The 25,509-nt window shown below is 44.0% G+C and overlaps 1 protein-coding gene and 1 pseudogene across 1 annotated transcript in view; one reads left to right on the top strand and one right to left on the bottom strand.

Annotated features, from left to right (window-relative positions):
* ULK2 (unc-51 like autophagy activating kinase 2) overlaps positions 1–17,675 on the bottom strand; it is an 81,571-nt gene extending 63,896 nt beyond the window's left edge. Inside the window, exons 1-5 of the mRNA XM_044921533.1 lie at positions 17,407–17,675; positions 16,084–16,176; positions 14,914–14,955; positions 2,970–3,002; positions 2,642–2,678 (exon numbers count right to left, since the gene is read on the bottom strand). Coding sequence (XP_044777468.1) covers positions 2,642–2,678; positions 2,970–3,002; positions 14,914–14,955; positions 16,084–16,176; positions 17,407–17,496 — 295 coding nt within the window. The 5' untranslated portion in view covers positions 17,497–17,675. The remainder of the gene's footprint in view (positions 1–2,641; positions 2,679–2,969; positions 3,003–14,913; positions 14,956–16,083; positions 16,177–17,406) is intronic.
* Positions 17,676–18,878: 1,203 nt separating this feature from the next.
* Positions 18,879–18,965, top strand: LOC123326824 (annotated as a pseudogene).
* Positions 18,966–25,509: the final 6,544 nt, after the last annotated feature.

Here is a 25,509-nt window from a genome sequence, read left to right as displayed (position 1 = left end):
TAGCCCAGAGGGAGCAGGCTCAGCCACGGCTGCCTCACTCAACGAATTCTGCTAGAATCCATGTTCAAGTACGACTTGCTAATTAATTTAAGATGTTTTAAACTTGCCAATCAGTAGGATCTGCTTTCTTTTGAAAATGTGAATGGAATTTTACTTATCAAAGGAAATAAAAGGACTAAATGATCATGTTGTGATATAATGCTCCCCTATAGAAATATAATGTGACCCACATACGTAACTTTAATTTTCTAGTAGCCACATTTTAAAAACGAAAAAGAAATAGGTTTAAATAATACATATTTAATCTAATACGTCCAAAACGATTTCAACTTGTAATCAACATAAAAGCCTTAATGAAATATAATCGTTTTCTTCCTTGAAGTGTTCAAAATCAAATATATTCACATTTGCAGCACATCTTCAGACTGGGCCACATTTCAAGAGCTCCGTAGCCCCATGAGGTTGGTGGCCACCTTACTGAACAATTTAACTCTTGAAAAATTCCTTGAGGTCCAGATTTCTTTTATATGTCTTTACAAGTGTTTTCAAACTACAAGGGATTCCTTTAAGGAGTGTGGCAGAGAGGGGCCAGGGAGAGGTTCAAGGACTTGACCAAAACCATAGCAATTAAGTGATGTGAAGAGGGGCACTGTTATAAACCAGCTTGTCTGACTCCCAACACTCAAGCTCGTAAACTCCCCACTCTTGGGTCTCCTGTTCTAACGCTAGTGCTCTGGAATATCAAATACAGGGTTCAACATAATGGACGAAACTGCTGCCAAAGCTTACTTAAATCCGCGACACCAGTAACACTGCCTGCATGGGTGAGGAGGACTTCTGTTAATGAGGGAAACTGATATTCCAATGAGAGCACTAAACTGATAGGGTGCCACTCAATCTGACCCCAGGGGAAAAGGTGCTTTTACCCGGGTCACTGAGAACATCAAGGAACTCGAGATTTGCTGATTGAGAAGGCAGAAGCAGGGTGTTTTCTAGCTTGAACTTCTTTCCACCAGTGGTCAGTGAAAGTGCCTGTCTCACTGCATTCTATCTACTAGTAAATGACATTTTGAAAAAAGAAAAGATTTACTAAATTAGGATTAAAAAAAAAAGAACTTGGTTGGGAAAAACACAAAACTACAGCATGCAATAAACTCCCAAATTCAAGGTAAAGGTTGTCTCTAAAGGGTAAGGACAGGAGTGGGACTACGGAGCCTCAACTATTTATAATTTTTTTTTAAATTGGGGGGCGTAATAAGTTTCCTTCCTTCCTTCCTTTCTTTCCCTTCCTTCCTTCCCTTCCACACTCCCTCCTCTCCTTCCACAACAATCAGCTAGCCAAAAACCAAGCTTCCAAATCCTGTCTCTGTCCGGTGCCTCCCCTAAGGTGTGCTGGCTCAGGAGGGGCCCACGGCGGGCAGGGCAGGCGGGACGCCCCGAGGAAGCAGGACCCGAGGAGAACCGGTCCACTCAGGGCAGGGACACGCAGGACCAGGCGGGGTCTCGGCTCCCCTCGGGCCTGAATCTCCCCCCTCAGGATGAACCGGACTCCCGCTCTGCTCCTTCTCCGTGGTGGCAGTTCCAGTGCCTGGGTGGCCAGCCGATGTACACGGACCGCAGGAGCTCTGCTGATGGTGGACCATGTAGCACCCATGGGGTTGCCGTCCTGGGGTCGCCGCTGTCCCGTGTGCCCAGGCCCGCGGCCACGGAAGGGAAGGAGCTTTGTGCCCTGGGGCCACTTCACCCACCGCAGGCGAGGGCTGAGGGCAACACTCCCAGTGTTCTTCCTATTAATCTCTGCGCAGCTTTTGAAAGTCAGCAATACTTTATATTTGAAAGATTTTTAAAAGCTCACTTTCAATTGCACTCCCTGATTACAAGGTGAAACTGAACATTTTTAATATGTTCTCGTAAACTGTCCACACCCTTTGTAAGTGTACCTATTGATGTGTTAGGGTCACCATCAACGGCCATGATCTATTCAGAGGTTGAGATATTTTTTGCATATTTCCCTTGCATTTTAAGGGATGAACAAGGAGATGCTGGCCTCATCTGACACCATTTTAAAAAATACTTGTGGGAGACACAATTTGATCTGAATGCCTTATATCCATCCTGTGTATATACATTTTGGATACAGAATTTCAAGCACCATCTAGTACTAAAATCTTACCTCCGCCAGGAAATAATTTCAATGTTACTTTTAATTAATCCTCTGTAACTTTTTAATTTACAAGAAAGATTCACTTAATAAACACATTCTTAGATATATTTTTGCATTGTGATTTTTTTATTTTGAAAGAAATGAAAGGGACTAAAGGTTCACTGCTGGTAACCCAGAGTCTTTCAAAGAAGAGAACCATATGGTTTTTTCTCTCTTGGGGAGAGGACCCATCTCTCAAACACTGCCAGAAAGAGGGATACATGAAGGAAGCCCTTATATACAAGTTTAGGAATAAAACCACAACAAACAACAGTTGGTCAGCAAAGCGATTCACACTTAAACAAATACACAAATATTTATTGAATGTTTCTATACAAGTGCAGAAAACAGGGTCAGCATTATTTCAGATGTAACTCTCAGGATTAAACAGACTACAGTACTATCTTTATTGAGCACTGACAGACAAACAAAAATTACCTTGCAAATAATCTGCCAGGTCTCCACCATTGCAGTACTGATACATAAAAGAAAAAATATTAAAATAAGGAAACGGATTCAAGATTAATTCAATTCATGATCAGTTAATTTTAATTAAAAATAGTTTCTACATAATGTAAATCTAGTCTGAAAACATAAGAATTATGGTATCAAATTTTTAAATTATATATTACTTATAAAGTAGAATCTAAGTCACTAAATGGACTTTATTAATTCAAAATTTCAAATAATAATCTACTGTCCACTGTAAAGTACATATTAATCAAAAGGAATTTGAAGTAAATTAAACAGCACATACACTACCTACCTCCATCACCAGAAAGACAGAGTTGGGTAATTCCTGAAAAGTAAACATTAAATAGAATTTAGAGAAAGAATGAAGCTCAGATTCAAAAAATAGAGTTAATAAAAATACTGCACTTGTTCATTATTAAACAAGTAAAATTAAATTACAAAATCTATTAGTAAGTGAAATTTAAAATCCCCAACACAGTAATTTAAGCATCCCAACTTCAAAAGCAAGCCAAGTTTTGATGACACTAATATAGTCATTACGTTCAATTCTGTTTATGGAAAGAACTAAAGAAAGATTCACTGTTTGGTCATAGCTATGGTAAATTTGTGGGGCGGGAGGAGGATTCTCTGGTCCTCAGAGAAGCATTTCTACTTGGAAAAGTTTATGATTTGAGCAATGACTTGATAATCCTATCTAGCAATGCTAAACGCACAATCTGATTTCTGGAATACGTGACCCAGGATGGTTAGTTTTTTGTTTTTCTGATTCTTATGTTTATTTGGAGGCAATCACATTATCGGGGATTTGTTGGCAGAGGAAAGACATTTATTTCCTCACATATCTTAGCAACAGACTTATTTTTAAGGGACTGATTTCAGAAATTTTACTAAGTCTCTCAGAGTCATATAGCTCCAGATCTGTTGCTTGCGTAATTCAAAGACTGGCTTCTTGATTCTTCGGTAACAATTTTTACAATGTTAATTAAATTTTAAATTGTTCTTCCTATAGCCTAACTGGAGACAGTGTTCAAATGTGATTCAAGATACAGCCCTTCCCAGAAGCACCTGGCTTCACTAATATCCTAAATTCAAGAATGAGGAGTTCTCTCAGAGGATAGGAGGAGAGGTAAGGCAGTATGCCTCAGGGTGTGGTTCGAGAACCAGTGCCAATCAGTGAATTATTTGGTACTAGCCCACAAGATCATTACAGAAACTAAACCTAAGAAATTTTAAAGGCTTAAAACAATTTAACAAAATAATTTTATGTCTGCTAAACCTAATAATAAAAACTTTGGACATCTGTTTGTAGGTCCTTTTTAAACTTCATTTTTACAACAATTTGGGTTTTTTTGTTTGTTTGTTTTTAAAGATTTTATTTATTTATTTGAGAGAGAGAAAGAGAGAGAAACAGCATGAGAGGGGATAGGGTCAGAGGGAGAAGCAGGCTCCCCGTCAAGCTGGGAGCCCGACGCGGGACTCGATCCCAGGACTCCGGGATCATGACCCGAGCTGAAGGCAGTCGCTTAACCAACTGAGCCACCCAGGCGCCCAACAATTTGTTTTTACTGGATTTTATAAATAAAGTATCAGGTCACACAGATTAGAAATAAAAACTGCCTTCTCAGCACTTCTAGTCTGGAGCACTTCTGTGCAACGTGGAGCAGTACAAGGGGGCTGCCACAAAGTGGGTCCACGGTGTTTGCCAAGGGTCTGGATGCCACAAGTCAAGACCCGAATTATGTTCTGCAAGAAACTCAGTGACTTGGGATGATTTACTTCACTTAATTACTCCAGAGGTCTAGACAAAAAATTAAAACACACTGTGCCCAATTCTTTGAGCGTTCCCCCCCCCCCCCCCCCGCCATGGAGGCATTTGGAAGTTCAGAAGAATGTCTGCTCTCTGCGGGGGAACCAGGAACCACAGTCCGGCCCAAGCAGGACCACACACGGCTCGGGCATGAAGAGCCAAGCTGAAAGCATAAGACACAGCTGGTTTCCCTAACAGCAGCACTCCCATGAGCAGGAAGGAAGTAGAGAACCATCAGCTCCCAGCAGGCTAGAAAAGCAAGTTTGTAAGAAATACTTATTTCCTTTTATCAGAAAGAAAGACAAAAATATATTTCTAATTTAGCTAAATCATCTCTATGGTGAATCAGTCTTAGGTTTGGCCATCTAATCTGATCAAATCCAGACCAAAATGCCCTATCATCCCTAAAAATACTGAGATATCATTAAACCACAGTTTTCTTCTCCCCAAGTACGTAGTACAAAAGTATCATCTCAAATCAGTATTGCTTAATCATATAATAGCACACAGCCTAACTGCTGAAAAGACAACTAGAAATTCCTTAGGGAAGGCTAAACTGTTTACTCCACACAAAGACATGGAAAGAAATCTTTTAACATCCTTGATTTCTCATGCAAATCTTCTCTTGCCCACCTTTAAAGCAGTAGAACCCTTCAAAGGTTCGATCATTCTCTCTTGAACACCCCCCTCTTTAAAGGCCTCCACTACAAAAGTGCCCATCTTTTAAGTGAAGCTCTGGAGCACTAGCTCCAAGAGCCAGCAAAAAGAAAAGAGAAAACAACCAATCAAGCCATATATGGACAAACTGAAACTCCGATGGTACTGGGGCAGTAGGGAAGAACTTGAAGAGATACTTGCAGGGTCAGAAAGGCTGAGGAACGAGGCCAATAGGCCTGTGAGCCAGACCATGGAGGGTTTCCCAAAGTCGAACACACATCTGCTCTCCTTTTCTAAAATCAGAAAATCCTCATCCTCAACTCCTCCCCAGGAACTTCCATCCACAAAATTAAACACAATGAATTTCAATTTATCATCTCCCTACTCCAACTCCTTAATACGATAGAAAATCCCTAAGAAGGGGGAAAAAAAGGTATTATTATGAAGAACTCTATGCCAGTATACAAAAATTTAGACGAAATAAACAATTTGTTCAACTAAACACAATCCTCAGAATTATTCTCCTTGGGGTTACATGGTACTAGCCAGCCTCACAGCATCCTGCTTAAGCAGGCTTGGGTTATGCTCGCCCTTTACCAAGGGAGTGGTGCTTATAACAAAAAGAAAGTCTTTTGAAGGATGCACAACGGTGGTTTTTTTCTGGAAGAAGAAATAAAGGGAGCCATCAGAAGAGGGCATCTTTTTTTTTACTTTATATACTGCTAGACTATTTAAATTGTTTTTCCACTGAGGGCCTATTCCTTCTGTAATTTGAAAAAACAATAAAGATAAAGTGAATTTAAAAATCAGATAGCATGACTAAGTGTTCTTTCCAGCAGAACTCAGATATCAGGATCAGAAGGGGAGAAAGATAAAGTAGCAAAACAATTCAATAAAGAGCAAGAAAGATTGAAGACAAAGTCTGGGCTCCTAAAGCCCATTTCTCTGCTACTTTTCCTGATTCATTCTCCACCCCTTAGGCTACGGTTATCTCGTAAAAGAAGAAAGAAAATCCTTCTAACCTCCTAAGGGATCAGAGATCAAGGGGTCTTTTGTTATGCTAATGAGGTGACCTTCGGAAAAACCTCCAGGCCACCTAAGGATCAGGGCTGGATTGCCAGGGGAATCTGGTTGAATTAGAGGGTTGGAAATTACAGCCCCACCCGTCCCCACCCCACCTCCAGAGAGGGGGGAGGGACTAGAGATTGAGTTAAATCACCAACGGCCAATGATTTAATGAAGTGTACCTATGTAATACAGCCTCCATAAAACCCCAAAAAGATGGGGCTCAGAGGGACGTGCAGAGAGTGGTCACCTTTCCTACATACCTCACCCTATGCATCTCTTCCATCTGGTTGTTTCTAAGTTATATTCTTTTATACCCTTTTAAAATAAACCAATAATCTAGTAAGTGAAATGTTTCGGAGGAGGTTGCTGGTACCTCTGATCTACAGCTGGTTGGTCAGAGACACAGGTGACAACCTGGACTTGTGACTGGTGCCTAAAATTGGGGGCGGGGGGGTGCAGGGCAGGGGTGCAGTCTTATAGAGCAAAGTCCTTAACCTGTTGGATCTGATGCTAACTCCAGGTAGACAGTGTTAAAACTGAGCTGATGACTTGGTGGTGTTGGAAAAAACACACACTGGAATATAACACTGAGCTGTCAAACCTGAAAGAGGATGCCAACTACCCCCACTCTGACCTCAGTGTGTACTTTCTAATTGATTAAGTTCTTCTTTCCAGCTGATCTCTTACCTCAGGCAAAAGATCCAGAGGGCAAAGGAGTAATAGGGACTGCCCCAAGGCCGGCAAGAGCCCTTGTGATTGACCCCTAGACAATGATCGACCTGACCTTTACTGCCCACCTGCAGGTACCCATCAATCTTTGCCCCACATTTTCCTTATATGAACCTGGAAGTATTTTCAGCACTTTGGAGACTGTACTTGAGAGTTATTCGGCTGTCTTCCCATGGTTGGCCTCACTGAAAACAAACCCTTTCTTGTTTCACCACCACTCATTTCTCTGTCTTTGGATTTTGTCAGTGGCGAGTGGTCAAACCTAGCCCATTCGGGACCCCCAGAGCCAGGTGCTCTTGCACCCTTGGCCCCCAGTTACAAACTTAAAGTGATAACAAAGTACCTCCCTAATCTAAACCTGTTTTGCCCATAATTCTGCGAATTGCCTAACTCTTTGCAACAGTCCCACAGAAGGTATCACCCTCTTCTGCAGTTGTACTCAACAACAGGTAAAAGTCTGGCATACCCTTCTGAAAAATAAGATGAGTCCCTATATCATTTCTCCGCACATAAATTCCAGAGGCCAAAGATATAAATATGAAAAACCAAATACTAGAAGAAAATGGGGGAGGGCCATTTTTATAATTTCAAGGTGGAGAAATCCTGAAATATGAAACCTAGAAACCATTAAAGAACAGATGGACAAATTTTACTATGCAAGAACTTCCATATACCAAAGAGATGCCAAAGACTCCCTCCTCCCTGCCCCCGAAAAAAGACAGACAAACTGGGAAAAACATTTCAATACATACAACAAAGAGCTGTCAACTCAGATTTCCCCTTCTTTACCTCACACAGCTATTATCAGCCCCATCTCCGAAATGGCTCACCCAGCTGCCCAGGCCTCTCCATTTCCAGTGGTGCCAACGTTGCCACCCAGACTCCTCCTCCATGGTGGCCCCATATCCACCCTCGCCCATCCTCCAGAGTAGCCAATGTTTTACATACTTTAATAAACGTCTATGCTCACTGATTTATGATGGAGAATATTCCTTTTTCTAACCATAATGGTTAAATCTAATACTCAGAAGTACATACTCCCTCATTGGCATTAAAGGACCTGGAATGCAAATTCATAACCAGAAGACTGCCCAAGGACTGCAGAAAGAAAGCAAGCAAAAGTGAATACTCCCCCACAAAAAAAGAAAATTGCTTTTTTTCCTCAATTTTATTGCAAAACCTTTAGATACATAACATTTGAAAGAAGTAAAAAATCACCTTAATGTCACCATCTGGGACCGACATGATGGTTTCTGCTTTCATGCACCTATTTATACATACACTCACATGCAAATGGAGCATATATTTGCATTTTTGTACATTTTAACACAATCCATTTCCACCTTTTTGCTTATCTCCACTCCTCCGAATAGTATTTCCAGCTGGTATGTATCTTTTCATAACTTTCTCCTAGTAAAAGGTGTGTACTTTTTTTTTTTTTAAGATTTTATTTATTTATTTGACAGAGAGAGACATAGCAAGAGAGGGAACACAAGCAGGGGGGAATAGGAGAGGGAGAAGCAGGCCTCCCGCGAAGCAGGGAGCCCGATGTGGGGCTCGATCCCAGGACCCTGGGATCATGACCTGAGCCAAAGGCAGACGCTTAACGACTGAGCCACCCAGGCGCCCCAAGGTGTGTATTTCTAATGGCAACAGATATTTCTCTTCATTCAAATATTTTTTAACTGCCCACTACATATAAGACACCGTTCTAGGTACTGAGGATACAGCTGTAAGCAAGCACAGTTAAATGCCCTATTCTCGTTAAGCTTCGGTTCTAAGAGTTAAGAGTTAGGGAGAGACACCAAACAAAAGAATTGAGTATACAAACAATGTTAGAGGGTGATATGTGCTTTGAAAAATAAGTAAGGGAGGGAGATAGTGCTGGGGAGGGGATTGTAATTCCACCGAGGGTGGCTAAAGAAAGCTAAAATGTATTTGTTGAAAACATAATGCTTGAGTAAAGACCTCAAGAAGGTTGGGAATATATCTATATATACCACAGAGACAGGGAAATAACTATATATGGTGTATCTGGGAAGAAGGGTCTTAGGGAAAAGGAAGAAGAGGGCCCTGAGAATGGACTGCTACGGGGACCATGCAGGAGGCCCAGGTGGATGGAGCGAAGCAGCAAGCACAGAGAAACAGGAGACCGGGTCAGAGATAATAGGGTCATGCTGTGCAAATAAGGACTTTGGCTTTTACTCTGATAAAAATGGGGAGCCACTGCAGAGTCCGAGTCCGAGCACAGGACCAACAAGCCCTGACTTACATCACCAGGATTATTCTGGCTGCAATGTTAAGAATATTCTTACAGGGTGTAGAAGCAAAATATTGTCCGACAGCATACCAAAAATGTTCTAACAATTCACATTTCTACCAGTGATCCATGAGAATATTTTACACCTCCTCCCAAATTCCACCAGTAAGAATTGAGGCACTTTTTAATTTTGCCAAAGGGATGCGTGAGAAGTGACATCTCACTGTTACTTTAATGTACATTTCCCTGACTACTTGTTCATGAATATCATTTCATACATTAGCCATTTTTTAAAATTTTATTTATTTATTTATTTGACAGAGAGAGACACAGCGAGAGAGGGAACACAAGCAGGGGGAGTGGCAGAGGGAGAAGCAGGCTTCCCGCTGAGCAGGGAGCCAGATGCGGGGCTCGATCCCAGGACCCCGGGACCATGACCTGAGCCGAAGGCAGACGCTTAATGACTGAGCCACCCAGGCGCCTCTTTATTTCTCTTATGAGAACCAACAATTTATATCCTTTGCTTACTGTCTCTTTAGGTTATCGTTTCCTTACCAATTTGTGAGAGGATGTATATGTTTGAGATATTAGCCTGTTATCTGTTGTGTTGTACTTTTTTAAAAAAAATTTTATTATGGTACAATGTACATTAACATACACAGACTGAGGTGTACATTTCAGTGTGTTGTGACAAATGCACAGACCCATTAACTACCCTTCCAGTCAAAATACAGATCATTTCCATCATGCCAGAATGTTCGTTCATCCCCTCTGCCCTTCCCACCTCCCCACAGGCACCCTCTACTGTGCCTTCCCTGACTTCTACCACCCTCCCTCAGTCCTGCCTCTTCTTGGAACTCACAAAAAACAGAATCATACAATAGCTGTATATGGCTGGCTTCTTATTCTCAACACTGTAGAGGCCGCTTTTAGGCAACAGGCTTGAGCGATGGAAACTTGAGCAAAGCAAAAGGCCCACAGTGACCATCGAGCTGAATGCAAATAGGCTCCTTAAGCGACCCACGTGGAAAAACGGCCACAGACCCTAACTGACCAATGAGCTACTTACAACCACGTACAGTTACCAAAAAGGGGAGAATTCCGTATGTCCCCCTACCTCTTCACTCTGCATTATAACTACAGTCCCCACCACTGCCTCCGAAGAAGAAGACAGTCTCTCCTTTGCTGCCCTGCCCGCTGTTCCCTCGGGGTGCGTTCAATAAACTGCTCTCTCCTTTGTTCTGCCCTGAGTGAATTCTTTCAGGGCCCACACCACGGGCCCCCACCCAATCGGGGCATTTAAACACAAACATAATGTTTAAAATTCATATGCTGTGGCAGGTATCAAGTTTGTTCCTTTTTATGGCTTTCTATTTGTTCATGGTACTATTTGCCATAAAGCAAGATTTTAAAAATTTTACATGTCCCTACTTCTATAGCTTCTGAGTTTCTTGATTTAAAATACCTTTCCAACTCTTGAATTATATATAGTCATCTAAATATTATTCTAAGATTCTTAGGGCGCTGGGTGGCTCAGTTGGTTAAGCGTCTGCCCTTGGCTCAGGTCATGATCTCGGGGTCCTGGGATTGAGTCTGGCCTCAGGCTCCCTGCTCAGTGGGGAGCCTGCTTCTCCTTCTCCCCTCCTCCCTCTCCCCTCCTCCCCACTTGTGCCCTCTCTCTCTCTCTGTGTCTCTCAAAAAAATAAATAAAATCTTAAAAAAATATATTATTCTAAGACTTTATTTTATATACTTAAGCCTTTCATTCATTTGGAAATTACTGTGGAAAATGATGAGAATAGGGATCCAACTTTATTTTTTCTCAGGTATCTCAGTTTTGCCAGCACCATTTTATTAAATGAATCATCTTTTTTCTCACAACACTAAAAATTACCTGGTGGTGTTTATTTATCCAGACAACTGACAAATAATGCAGGTGAAGGATTCCTAACTGACAATACTTATCTCATGCCCAGTAGGGTCAAAGATAGGTATCTTGTGAGAAACACACATGATATCACTCTCCTGCTCTTAAAACTCTTCAAGGGCACAGCGCTGCCCTCAGAATCAAGACTGCATGTGGCCCCTGCCGACATCAATGCCAGCATCATCTACCACACCCTCCCCTCACCCCTGCACTCCCATCCCCGGTCCGGGCTTCTCCCAGCTCCTCAAGCTCTCATCCCTCCTGTCTGCTCTACACAGACGACTTCCTCTGCTTGGGGTGCTTACCTGCTCTTCTCCCACCCACCCAAGCCTGGCCATCTCCCACTGTTCCATCAAGTCAGCTTAAACACCATTTGTTCACCAAGTCTTCCCCAGCCCACAAAGTGGGGAGCCCTACTCCCCTCACCCCCATACGCTTTCCTCTCAAAGGTCTTCAACTCCTCTTCTTCCTCACGGCACTGTGCACACTAGAACAAGTAGCTATTTGCTTCATATCCTCTTCCCCAATATGTGGGAGCTGCACGAGAGCAAGGACCATTTCTATTTTGTTCACCACTATACTCCTGTATTTTCTTCTTAACTGGTCCAAGGAATACTAATTACAAAGGAATCAGTAGGAACAATGAACACAACACCACATCACAGAACGCCAACAGGAAAGTTACAGAAGAAATACAAAAAGGCAAATAAAACATGAAGATGGTCAATGCACTAAGGATTTAAGAAAAAAAAAAAGGTCATTATATCAAAATAAATTGGTACAACCTTCTGCAAGGCAACATGCTAATATCTTCGACCAGACAATTCCACGACAAGGATTTTATTCTACAGGGACACTCATTCAAATAAGCAAAGATATGTACACAGCTTTCCCTGCAGCACTGTTTCTAACAGGGGAAAATAAGAACCCAAATGGCCATAATTGGGTTTTAAGTAAATTATTATTTGGCCCTATAGTACTACGTTGACATGAAAAGGTATCCAAGATATACTAAGTCTAATAAAACAAGTGCACTAACGTAAAAATACTATTATTAAGTCCCTCACAATGAAAAGCTTAAAAATCTAAATATAAATGATTATAGCTGCGTATATATATATATTTTTTGAAAACTCTAAAACAAATGTAACAGTGGTTATCTCTGAAAATTGCTATTTCTTTTTAAATTTATTAATGTTCACAATGATTATTTTAACTATGAGAACATGGTAATTTTTTAATTAGGGAAAGTATGTTTAGGTGTCATCTAAACTGAAACCTGATTTTTTACAGGGTCAAAAGTTCTCAATTTATAAAAGTGTATCCATACACTTTAGACAGATTTCCAAAACTGATGGCCAGGAAAAATGATGTTCATTTCAAATTGATAAAATACTATAGTGTCTCTACAAATATACAGTAAACAATTAAAATTAAGGAAGCAAATCTAAAATATTAGATCAAGACTCTACTCATTAGTCAAATGCTTGAGAGTGTATTTATTTGACTGGTATCTCTTAAATTTATGTATTTCCAGTAGTACACAATGCACAAAATATAAACATTTTAATGCAGTCACCTTGAAATTCTTGATTGTTTGATAATTCCGGTTTTTGAGCACATGTTCCTCCTAAATATCTCACTCTACAACCAAAGCTAGTACTTAAAAATATTTTTCTAATAAAATGAAATCTAAGTATACTTTCTGTTTTCTGAAAGCAAAATCTACTCTGCAATTGACAGGGTTTTCTGTGCTTCTCAAAAAATGGGAAATTAATAGTTAATATTATTTAACAATTTTTGTACCAGGCACTGACTTGTACCACTTGGTGCCCTCTGTCTCCAGAGACTAAGACAAACTACACAAACAGCTCTGAGGAGAATCAACATTTCAACCAGGGATGGTGAGATAAGTTTAGTTTTGACTTTAAAGTTTTTTCCCCTTTCTTTCTATGCTGCTTTGAATTTCTTGGATGAAGGAATGAGTTACACCCATTTAAACAGGTAACAAAATACACCCCACAGCACTCACATAGTCTGCACATGAAATTTAAATTGCAATTTTTTGGGAGAGCAATGACACTCTACAATCAAAAACTTTAAAACTGTGTGTGCTATTTATTTGCCCTCGTAATTCCAATGCTAGAAATTGAATGAAAATAATCCAAGCTATGTTCAGAATTTATATATTATCCTCATAGCACTTTTCTATAATGGAAAAAAATGAAACATCTTGTAATGTGGGTTGAGTTAAATACTTTGTAGTATGATATGACTACATGAAAAATCACTACATACAAAAAAGAAGCACAAGAAGAACAGTCCATTTTGTCTCACCCCACTAAAATTAAGCACACTGAAAGCAAGGACTTTGTTTTACTCACTGCTTTATTCCTAGCCCTTAGAACAATGCCTGGCACATGGAGCCACTCAAAACCTTACAAATGAATTCGAGTAATGGAAGTGTGTACAGAAAAGATTTTAGCGGGGCGCCTGGGTGGCTCAGTCATTAAGCGTCTACCTTTGGTTCGGATCATGATTCCAGGGTCCTGGGATCGAGCCCCTCATCGCCCTGCATTGGGCTCCCTGCTCTGTGGGAAGTCTGCTTCTCCCTCTCCCACTCCCCCTGCTTGTGTTCCCTCTCTCACTGTGTCTCTGTCAAATAAATAAATAAAATCCTAAAAAAAAAAAAAAGGTTTTAGCTAGAAACACATACAGCAGACTTATGTAACATGTCCATTTACTTTACTGGAATTCAACTGTCCAGACTAAGAAAAACAAAAGAAGGAAATACCATAAATCATGCACCCTAGTCTGCTTTGGAGTGATACTCTAGGGAGAAGCTGAGTCTGCTGCCCCCTCCTTAGATCTCAGATCACCGTGGCTCTCACGCAGTGGATACCACACTAGACAAAAGAGTGGTTCTAGAATTTAAAACACAATATTGCCCCTAAATATAAGCCAACTACTTACTCTCGTGCTCTGCCCCTCCCCCAAATACTAATTTTCTCCAAAATCAGGCTTTTTAAAAGGACTTCCTAGGAGAAATGTTGCCTTAGAAGAGAACTTCAGAACCTTGCCTTCCCACCTCCAAATAAAATTCAACTCTACTGTATGCCATGGTAATAATCACAGCTGTATCAGTGTGATGAATATGCATGCTTTCTTTGTTTTTATTTTTTTCTAATACATCTACAATTAGCAAATGTTACTTTTGCAGTAAGAAAAAAGCTCTGATTTTTTAATAGCCCACAACAGTCCTTTCCACATTTACGACAGAAACGCTAGGGGAAAAAAAAAAAAAAAAAAATGCTAGATCTGGCATCAACATTCCTCTACTTGACCTAAAATAACACTACTCCTCTAGTATAACTATAACTGTACTCACGCAGCACATTATTTCCCCCTATCCCTCTATGCTACTTTAAACAATTTTTTTTAAAGATTTTATTTGAGAGAGTGAGTGAGAGAGAATACATGAGCAGGGGCAGAGGGAGAGGAACAGGGAGAAGCAGACTCCTCTGCTGAGCAGGGAGCCCAACATGGGGCTCGATCCCAGGACCCTGGGATCATGACCTGAGCCGAAGGCAGATGCTTAACCGACTGAGCCACCCAGGCGCCCCTACTTGAAGTAATTTTTTATTAATAAACATGTAACTCAAACTATACACCTTTCCAACAAGAATAAGGCAATTTTCTATTTCTATTACAATTCACTTAAATTTGTATGAAATAGCAGAGTTCCTTACTGACATGCAAATTAAAAAATAATATTAATAATAAGGTACCTGAACATCATAGAGTGCTACAATATTTTCATGCTGAAGTTCCTGTTAAGGAAATTGAGAATTTAAAATATTTGTGATCGCTCTAATAAATATATTTCAACATGCAAATAAATATTAACTTAAGTATACACACACATACACGTACTATATACTCTTTCTATATACTACACTTCCATTACTAGATTAGAACAATTCAATCTACAAAAGAATAAGAGGAAATGTGCCTGATCAAACTTTACCTGAGCCCTAAATGTTTTTTCACCAGGATCATTTTTTAGACTCTTAACAAGGTGAGTACTCTCATTTACAAAATAAATGTCACAGTTAGTATGACCACAGACTCTCTGGGAGTCTTTTCAAATTCAATATACAGTTCTAACAGCAATAAAGGCATGAAATTCCAAAGTGCTTTTAAAGAGCACGTTATTTGCCTGAAAGAAAACGAAGCATAATTCTTAGCTCAAAGAGCTGTAATTCTTACCAAAGAGCTCTCCACAGAGAAGTAGTTTTGATGAAAGCTGGTGTGAGGTGAGAGCTCTACGTTCACATTAGCTTGGGGAACACTGAGTTAAATACACCTAAGCCAGTTTCTTCATTGCGCAATTTTTCAGATTTTTCTTTGCCGAGCAAAGGGCTTTGCGACTCTCCAAGAAGTATGCAGTAAACAGGATTTTCCATACGCATTTGACTAGGCAACCATTTTTCCCCCAAAGGACCTCACTTGGGTAACAGTGCTTGTGAGTGATCTAAAAAGACCACTTCCAAGGTAAATAATTTGTTTTTAATTTACAAGGAAGAGAGGTTCCATCTGCCCCCAGTCCCCCCCAAATACTTAAGTGTCACGTGAAAGGGATCAAGAGAAGAGCTAAATAACGGATAAGAAGGGTGTGCCTCTTCTCAAACAGTAACACAATAACCAAGGAAAAGAAGAAATTAGAAGCTAAAATCAGTCTTCACAGAATCCCTCTAAGCCCACCAGCCACAAACACCTATTCTTAAAAATAGCTTCCGAGTACTCAAATGTCTCAAAAAACTGAGCATGCAAAAATGAGAGCAACAGGTGAAAATTCTCACACTTGGCTCCAGGGACCAAAATTACAAAAGATGTCATCATGCATTTATTTAGAGTAAGTTTTAACCCAGTATGAAATATCACATAAAGAAACATACCTTTAAGATCTTAATTTCCTTCCCAAGCAGTATTTGTGATTTTGACAAGTTCTTTTTATTAATACTTTTAATAGCTACCTCCCAATCAGTTTTCTGAAAAGGAAAAACAGTGTTACTCCGGGAAATTATTTTATAGAAACATAATCTATAAGCACAAAGGTGTTTTTAGCAAATTCATAAACACTGGGGGGAAAATGGAAAAGAATCTGAATCTCCAACAATAGGAAAATGATTTCATAAATTACAAGCTAATGTCCTACAAGACAGCCACTAAAAATAATAAATACGAAGACCACATAGTAACTAGCATGAAATGAAACAAGGGACAAAGTTTACAACCACTTTAAAGTTATGGAGAAATGCGGATAATAAACTGGAAGGTGGTATTTGATAGCTTGGCGAGATTTGGCCCTGTTTTAATCACTTTTTGTCGAGTTTCCAGTTATTCCCATAATAAAGTAGTTTTTATTACTCTGATAAGCAACAAAACCAGCCCACTTTTAACAGGGCCCTTGCCAACAACCAGGACTACCAAAACCCGTTTGATCATTTCCACTCCCTAGGTGCTCTTCCAAATTCTTTAGATTCGACAACCTCGTGGGACCCTATTTGCGGAACAGCAAGAGCTTTGAAACATTTTTGAACCAGCATTCATGTTTACTTGGATTGAAAAATGAAGCGTCCAACCCTCTTTCCCACCCGCCTATCTAACCCCAGAAAGGCAAGGTGGTACGGGGCTCGTCCGCGTGTTGAGGAACCAATGCTGGGAAATGTGATACCCCCCCACCCCCACCCCCCCACCCCGAGTTTGAGAAAGTCTCCGGCTAACGGGAAACCAGCCCGTTTTCCGCTGGGTCTGCAGTTATCGACCTCAAAAGGGACAAGCCTTGGCAGCCCAGGGCGCGGAAAAACCTCAGATGCGTCCACGTCCGGGGCCAGGGCTGGGCAGGGACCGTGCGGTCCTTTCGGACTCGGATCCTGGGCACATTCAGGTGGAAAGGCACGTCCCGGCGGGCGAGCGAGCCCCTAAGCGCACTCTGGTTACCAGGCGCTCTGCGAGGAGGAAATCAGAGGCCGAGCGGCCCGTCGGTAGGTGGAGCGCTGCCTAGCGGCTTCGGCCTCAAAACAGTCCTCGCCCGACCAAAACAAACCCCGCGACACTGACAGCGCGCACAATGGCAGGCCTCAGGGCGGCGAGCCAACCCAGGGGGGCCTCTGCGCCCGCGGCGTCGCCAAGTTTCAGGACCACCCAGTCCGGCCGCCGCCGCCCGGACGGGAGGGCGGCCCACAGACCCCGGCCTCGCCCCGGCCGGCGGGGCTCACCTGGCGGTGCCGCCCCCGGAAGACCACGGCGAAGGCCCCGTGTCCCACGAGGTCCCTCTTGCTGTACTCGAAGTCGCCCACCACCTCCATGGCCGCGCCCCCGGGGCATACAGCGGGCGGGCGGGCAGCGCAGCGACGCGGGCCGGGCTCAGCACCGCGGGCCCGCCGGCCCGGAGCCCGCCCGCGGGCCGCCGCACTGGGGCAGCCGCGGCCCCCGGCCCGGGCGGACGCTCATGCCGAGAGGCCGGAGCGGAAACGGGGGAGGCCTCCGCGCGGGGCCGGGGGTCAGCGAGGCCTGGCCCGGCCCCGGCCGCTCCTCATGGCCCGGCCCGCCGCCGGCCGAAGGCTCCCTTGGCGAAGCGGCCTCAGCGTTGCCCGGCTAGGGGCGCCGCAGCCGTCACTGTGCGCCCCCGGAGCCGCACACGCGCCCGGGAGAGGTGCGGGGCCCGGTCCTCCCCATCCCCAGCTCGTCCCGCCGCGACGGCCCCCTCAGCCCGGGGTGCTGCTGCGGTGACGGCCGCCGCCCTAGGACCAGCACAACCACCGTCCCCGCGCGCCTCCCCGCCTCGCAGCTGCGCCCAACGAACACGCGCGCGCCGGCCGCTCCCGAGCCGACTGCCGGCCCTCCGCGACGTCAGCACGTCTTGTAGGACGCAGCGCCCTCCGTAGCCCGCTCCCTCCGCCAGGAAAATGAGTGCGCGCGCGTCCCGGGGCGCGGCGCCGCAGTCGAGGCCAGTCCCTCCAGGAACTGGCCCAGGCGGGGAAATGGGGTGCGAGCTGCTGGAACCACAGCTCGTTACCCGCTGCAGCCTTAGCGCTGGGCCTGGGAGCAGATTCGAGCCTGCCACACCCTGGGCTGGAGCCCACTGGGAGGCGGGCGTCGGGGAAGCAGGTCTTGAACCCCCAACTGCAGGAGGGACCGGGCATCCCTTGTGCAGTATAGACCCCAGGGAATCGGTCAGGGCAAAGGAGCATCTCCTAGAGCCCGGCTTTCCCCGCGCCCCCTGAAAGCGGAGGTCGTGCTGCCAAGCTGCGGGTCTTTTCCCGACCCTTCTGGGTTTACTCCCCCGGGGTCCCTGAAGAGATGGTGTCGGGCAGGGGTTCTGCACATTTTGGGGTCCCTTGACTTCTGTGAGAGGCTGATGACAGCCCAGGACCCTCTTCCCGGAGAAATGTTTATGCACGCAGACTCAGTATTGAATACATTTTCCACGGCCCTAAGAATGAGAACCCCTGCTTCCAGCCGCCAGGTATCCTGCCAGTTGACCTCAGGCTTACCTTTGAATGGCTTTAAGGGAGCTTGCTTTTCTACCTGATTATTGAAGGTCAAGTGTCAAAGAACTTATTTGGCAACTTTCCCTCAAGGATATGTCTTACAAAACCATTTTATAAACAATAAACTTGAAAATATCATAGAAAACTCAGGCCCGGTACTATCCTGGTATGTTCCGTTGTTTAGAATGTTTGCTCTCAGCTTTGCGCAGCGGCGGTATCGTAGCCAATGAGGTTTATCCGAGGCGCGATTATTGCTAATAGAATGTTTGCTCTCAGGTTGTTCCTTAGCACCAGAATTACATTTCCCACCCCAGGTCCATCCCGGCCAACTGACCTGAAGGCGGCACAGAAACCCTAAGAACCTCCAGCTGGAATCCTCAGAAGAAGCCCCTCCCTTCCTCAAACCTTCAAAATGTAGGGTCTTAGATCTCTGTTCTCACTTCTGTGCACACCTACGTCATTCTATCCCTATCTCAAAATCTAGCCCAGGTGAGTGTTGGACACTATGGAAATCTGGAGCCTTCAAAAAGGAAAAGCAAAGGAAGCAAGTATGCCCAGAGAGACAAAAATTCATCTGGAGATGATTCTTTCCCTGTTTGAAAGCTTCTCTATTGTAAATCTTTAAATATGGTTATTTAAATAAGATATAGGATTTATTTATTTATTTATTTATTTTATTCTTATGTTAATCCCCTACATTACATCATTAGTTTTAGGTGTAGTGTTCCATGATTCATTGTTTGTGCATAACACCCAGTGCTCCATGCAGAATGTGCCCTCCTCAATACCCACCACCAGACTAACCCATCCCCCCACCCCCCTCCCCTCTAGAACCCTGTTTGTTTTTCAGAGTCCATTGTCTCTCGTGGTTCGTCTACCCCTCCGATTTCCCCCCCTTCATTCTTCCCCTCCTGCTACCTTCTTCTTTTTTTTTTTTCTCTTAACATATATTGCATTATTTGTTTCAGAGGTACAGATCTGAGATTCAACAGTCTTGCACAATTCACGGCGCTTACCAGAGCACATACCCTCCCCAGTGTCTATCACCCAGTCACCCCGCCCCTCCCACCCCACCCCCCACTCCAGCAACCCTAAGATATAGGATTTTTTTTTTAAAGATTTTATTTATTTATTTGAGACAGAGAGAATGAGATACAGAGAGCATGAGAGGGAGGAGGGTCAGAGGGAGAAGCAGACTCCCCGCCGAGCAGGGAGCCCGATGCGGGACTCGATCCAGGGACTCCAGGATCATGACCTGAGCCAAAGGCAGACGCTTAACAGGCTGAGCCACCCAGGCGCCCCAGCACAGAGGATTTAATGTGCCAATCCCCTCCACCACCAAAAAAATAGCTCTTCAGGAATATGTATCTTATGGGCTATAGGACCCTGAACAAGTTACTTACAACCTCCCGTGCCTCAGTTTCCTCATCTGTAAAATGAAGAAGTAACAGTAAATGCCTCATCAGGCTCCATTAAGTGAGTTAAACACGCGAAGTGCTTAACCAGTGCCTGGTTTGTGCAAAGAACTATTTAAGCAATCACCAGGTAAGTAAGTGAAATCAAAGCTGGCTTTCAGCAGTACTTCCCCAATCCCACACTGGTGCCCTTAGGATGGTTCCTCCTTCCCTCCTCTGTCTACTCCCACGGTAGTTCCTCTGTGAACAGAATCAAAGCTTCTCAGCTCCAGAGGTGGACCATCTATACCCACGTAAGGGTGGTTTATCTAACACACGTCTGGAGAAGTCTACCTATAAACTTTCCCTGCAGGAACAATTAGTATACATTTTTTTGGATAGCAGAGAGCATTGGGGAGGTATACATCTAGACTAGGTCTGACAGTCTTTCCCACATGGTACTTGGCAGCCAACATCTCGGGAAGCACAGGGGGTGTCCTTCCAGGCTGCCCAGAAGTGGCTGAAGATGCTGCCTTCAGGGTCTGCCTGCTGAGATGCCCCTCTGGGGGTTAGTATCTTCTGGGAGCAGCACTCTGACCTTCCTGCTGGTCACCTCATTGTCCCAGATGAGGACAGGTGTCCCCTTTGTCATCTAAGCCAATGCATATTTTACACATATCTGTGTCTCGGGCCTTTTGTCATGAAAGATAATTCATAACCCAGCTCTGTTCACAAGGTCCCATCCGCTAGGAATTGAAGCTCACCATAATTAATATACAATTTTGAGCTATTTATATTTAATGTCATTAGAATTACATCCCCACACTAGGACATTATGAAGGTGTTTTGTTTTGTTTTGTTTTTAAGATTTATTTTATTTTGACACAGAGAGAGAGAGCACTCGCAGGGGGAGCGGAAGGCAGGGGGAGAGGGAGAAGCAGGCTCCCCACTGAGTAGGACCCTGGGATCATGACCTTAACTGACTGAGCCACCCAGGCGCCCTTATGAAGATTTTTTTTTTAAGATTTTATTTATTTATTTGACAGAGAGAGACACAGCGAGAGAGGGAACACAAGCAGGGGGAGTGGGAGAGGGAGAAGCAGGCTTCCCACAGAGCAGGGAGCCCGATGCGGGGCTTGATCCCAGGATCCCAGGATCATGACTTGAGCCGAAGGCAGACGCCTAACGACGGAGCCACCCAGGTGCCCCTATGAAGATGTTTTTAAGAAGCCACCCAGAGGCCCTTGATCTGGACCTGCATCCCATTCTGTATGCCATGCATGGGCTCCATAATGCACCATTGCTTTAAAAAAGTACAGTACGCAGCTTGCACACTAAGGATCTCTGACGTCACGCCTTATTACGGGAACAGGGGAAGTTTAAGGGAATGTTTAGTTAGGACTATGTTGGTAGCACAGAAGAAACGCTGACTGTGATAAAGCAAAAAATGGAAAGAATGTAGATAAGGATACAGGTGTGCCTCTCAGTGTCCACACACAGGGCCTTAAAAGCAAACTACCAGGAGGACCTCGGACTCAAGGGGGACTGCTTTGCACCTGCTTCTTGCTTCTTTACCTCTGCACTCCTTCGACATGGCAGAAGGTCACAAGCACTCACAGCCACCAGTCTCAAACCCAAATTCTTTTTTTTTTTTTTAAGATTTTGTTTATTTTGAGGCCCCTGGGTGACTCAGCCGGTTAAGTGTCAGCCTTCGGCTCAGGTCATGATCCCAGGGTCCTGGGATCGAGCCCCGCATCGGGCTCCCTGCTCAGCAGAGAGTCTGCTTCCCCCTCTCTCTCTGCCTGCCTCTCTGCCTACTTGTGATGTCTCTCTCTCTCTGTCAAACAAATAAATAGAATCTTTATTTTAAGGATTATTATTATTATTATTTAATGATAATCTTTTAAAAAAGATTTTATTTGACAGAAAGAGAGAGAGCAGCAGGCTTCCTGCTGAGCGAGGAGCCCGACGTGGGACTCGATCCCGGGATCCTGGGATCATGACCTGAGCTGAAGGCAGACGCTTAACCGACTGAGCCACCCAGATGTCCCTCAAACCCAAATTCTTAAGCAAGGGATTCTGATTGGCCCACCTTAGGTGAGGTGCACTGAACAATCGTCTTAAGCCAGGGATTGGAGATGAGGGAGGCAAGTCAAGTTGTGTAGCTAGGACTGTTCCCAATGCAAGTCTGCAGGTGCAAGAGCGGGGCTCGGGGCGGGGGGGGGGGGGGAGGAGGACATCCACCCAGAAGCAGGGGCTGGACGGACAACCCAGGAAGTATTGACCATGGGTCAAATTCAGGCTTTCTTCAGGAATGGAAGCAAGGGGGAGTTTTAGTTTGCTTCTGAAATCACTCAGTGTGGCCAATCTAATTCACTTTCATTGGTCTTAATTTGTCCAATTTAACTCTGTGTGTGCGCATGCGTGCAAACGTGCCTATTGATAAACTATTGAAATGTGTCAGTGCTAATTAGTAAATTGGTTACTAGTGACCACAACGAGAGGCAAAATGAATTACTAACATAAATTCTAGTATGCACTTTATCAGCCAAATGCTGGAGGATGTCATGGTGAGAAAAGAACCTCTTGGACGATTAAATGTGAGGAATATTCACAGTCCAGTCCCCTGGGCAGGGAGGTACTCGAGATTTAGGAGAATCGCTGGTTTATCATTCTCTTCAAATCACATCATTGCTTCTATTTCAGTTCTATTGTTTCTACCTTGATCCTACTGCTGATGCTCTGAAATTCTTGTGAATAGTTAGTATGCAGAGCTTTGATATTTATACATGCATGAATTTATAATAAATTATGGAAATAACCACATAAAATGAAGAGACAACAAGATTTGGATATATTTCTTAAAGCTTTTAGGAAATATCATAGCCACAATTCTTCTGAATCATAAACATACCTCTTCTGAAATTATACCAAAAATAGACTTCAGCCTAGATATCTGCTGGTACTCTGATAATGTGACGACAGCAAGGAGCATCTTTCCATATTGTGCAAGAACTGGAATAAAATTTGCATTTCTAAAATGACAAACAGTTTGATTGTTTCAACTAAAATCCCGAGTAGCTTATTTTTGCTATTGCCGTAACTGTTAGACCCAAATGGTGCTCACAGTTTGAATCATTAAAAGTTAAACCTGCTAAACACACATTTCGTAGGACCGGCTGTAATGTTCTGCTAATGCTAACAGGTGAAATAAAGAATATTTGCAAACATCACCGAGATAAATTACAAGGAACACTGTGAGTCAGTTTTCCCAATAAAGCATCTGAAATATTAAAACTCCTAAAAGAAATATTTTAATGATGTGAATGATAAAGAAAATGAAAATTTTTAAATTTTAATCCAAAACTTAAACAAGGGGTGCCTGGATGGCTCAGTGAGTTGGGTGTTCCAACTCTTGATTTCAGCTCAGGTCATGATCTCAGGGTCATGAGACTGAGCCTCACGTCGGGCTCCCCATGCTGAGCGTGGAGCCTGCTTGGGATTCTCTCTCTCCCTCTCCCCTCCTTCTCTCTGCACACCCCCCTCTAAAAAAAAAAAAGTACTTAAAAGTACTAAAAAGAAAAAAGCCTCAGAGTTGACTCACGTTGAGCCAAAATGTTCCAGCTCACTCATCACCTGTTGGGGCTGCGCTTCAGGTGTGACTCCAGGTGGACTAGGCTGTGGTCAGGCCCTGGAGGACCAGAGAGCCGGAGGCTGACCGAATTTCCCCAACCGAGCAGTGCATCCTTCCTCCCACTGAGGTCTGGGCAACATAGCTCCAGGTCGACTGCAATGTTTTGGAAAACTTAAGAGTCAGGCTATAAAATTTCTATCATTGTCAATGACGTGTCTATTGTTTCCCATACAAATATTTTTGCTTTGCTTTGTTTTTTTGTTCTTTGTTTTTTTAAAGAAAAACACAGTTTATTTTGGAAACTTTCAGAGTGCTGCTGTGCTCCATTTGTCCATCTGTTTATTTGTCCAGAAGTACCAGGCTGTGGGGCACCTGGCTGGCTCAGTCCAAAGAGTATGTGACTCTTGATCTCGGGGTTGTGAGTTCGAGCCCCACCTTGGGTGTAGAGATTACTAAAACAAATAAACTTAGAAGAAGAAGGTGGAGGAGAAGGAGAAGGAGAAGGAGAAAAAGCACCAGGCTGCTAGGGTGGGCCCAGAAACTAAGCTTTGAAATTCTTGTGAATACTTAGTATGCCTCTCTAAGGCTGAGTATTGGTTCTCCTGCTGGTCCTTTCTTTCCAAATCCACCTGCCCACTGTCAATCAGCATGTAGCTTCTCCAGCCACAGCCACACCCACTCACCCTCCCTCTTCACCCAAGAGGCGCTGTGTTGGGAATCTGGCCTCATCACTCAGATAGTAACTTGGGCCCAAGGCGGGGTGGTGCTGAACAAGGTCCCATCATCCTGAGACCAAGGACCCCAGGGCTCTTCATCCCCTGGTAGGAGTGGACAGGGGAACGGGGCCGAGGGCAGGGATAGGGTAACCAGTCCAGAGGACCACAACCCTCCAAAAAACTCCTACAAACAACTCTCAAAACAAGTAGCAAACAGAGGTGCAAACCAATCCCAGGCCCACTCATTTCCTTCTACCAGCAATGGGCCAGCCATCCTACCCTAGATCCTCTTCCTTTATAGTCTGGGAGTCTGGACCAGCGTGGGCTCAGGCTGGGGGCAGACCCCACGTGTCCCTGCTGCAGCATTCCCAGCTGTGACTTCCATGTCCTCCATGCTGTCTGCCTCATCCTCATCATCCTCACCTGGCTCTCTGGCTGTCGGAAGTGTGGTGGCTCTGGCCCTGCCCTTTCTTTGGGTGATGCGGGAGGCCATCTCCCTCCGAGCAGCCCTCTCCACTGCTGGCTCACCTGGAGCAGAATCCCATCCTCCTGAACACATCAAACCCATTGGTCTGAGCTGCCCCATAAGCTTCCACCTTATCCAGCTCCTGGTCCACCTCTGGTTGGTAAGTCGAGGTCCAGATGGTGAGCCCTTTATTCACAGAAGTGCGCGTTGTGGAAGAACTGCTCCATTGTACCCAAAGACTCCTGGCCTTCTCCTGGCCATAGTCCCTCTGAAGCCGTTCTCCATAGCCATCTGCAAGACCAGCCGGGGACCCTTGGTGTGCTGGCTCATCTCTCCCAGGCCTGCCATCATCTGGCTGCAGACCCCACATACAAGTATCTTAATCCTGTACTTACAGTGCAAAATGGAAGGCTTGGAAGATTGTTTACCGGTTCTTACGGATGATGTGGCGCTAACAGGAATAGCATCTAAAATCAAATCATATATTGAATTTGATGGTCAGTGCTCTGGAAAAAGGGTTTCAGTGAGAAATATACATGTGAGAACTTCATTGGATGTTGCATGCATGGGGCCAGTGTAATGCTAGGGACAAAGTCTAGCATTTCAAAGTTTTCGGAA

This window comes from Neomonachus schauinslandi, chromosome 15 (assembly GCF_002201575.2).
Source record: "Neomonachus schauinslandi chromosome 15, ASM220157v2, whole genome shotgun sequence".
Lineage (NCBI taxonomy): Eukaryota > Metazoa > Chordata > Mammalia > Carnivora > Phocidae > Neomonachus > Neomonachus schauinslandi.
The sequence above is the reverse complement of the archived record's forward strand: the minus strand, read 5'-3'. Positions and strand labels throughout refer to the sequence as shown.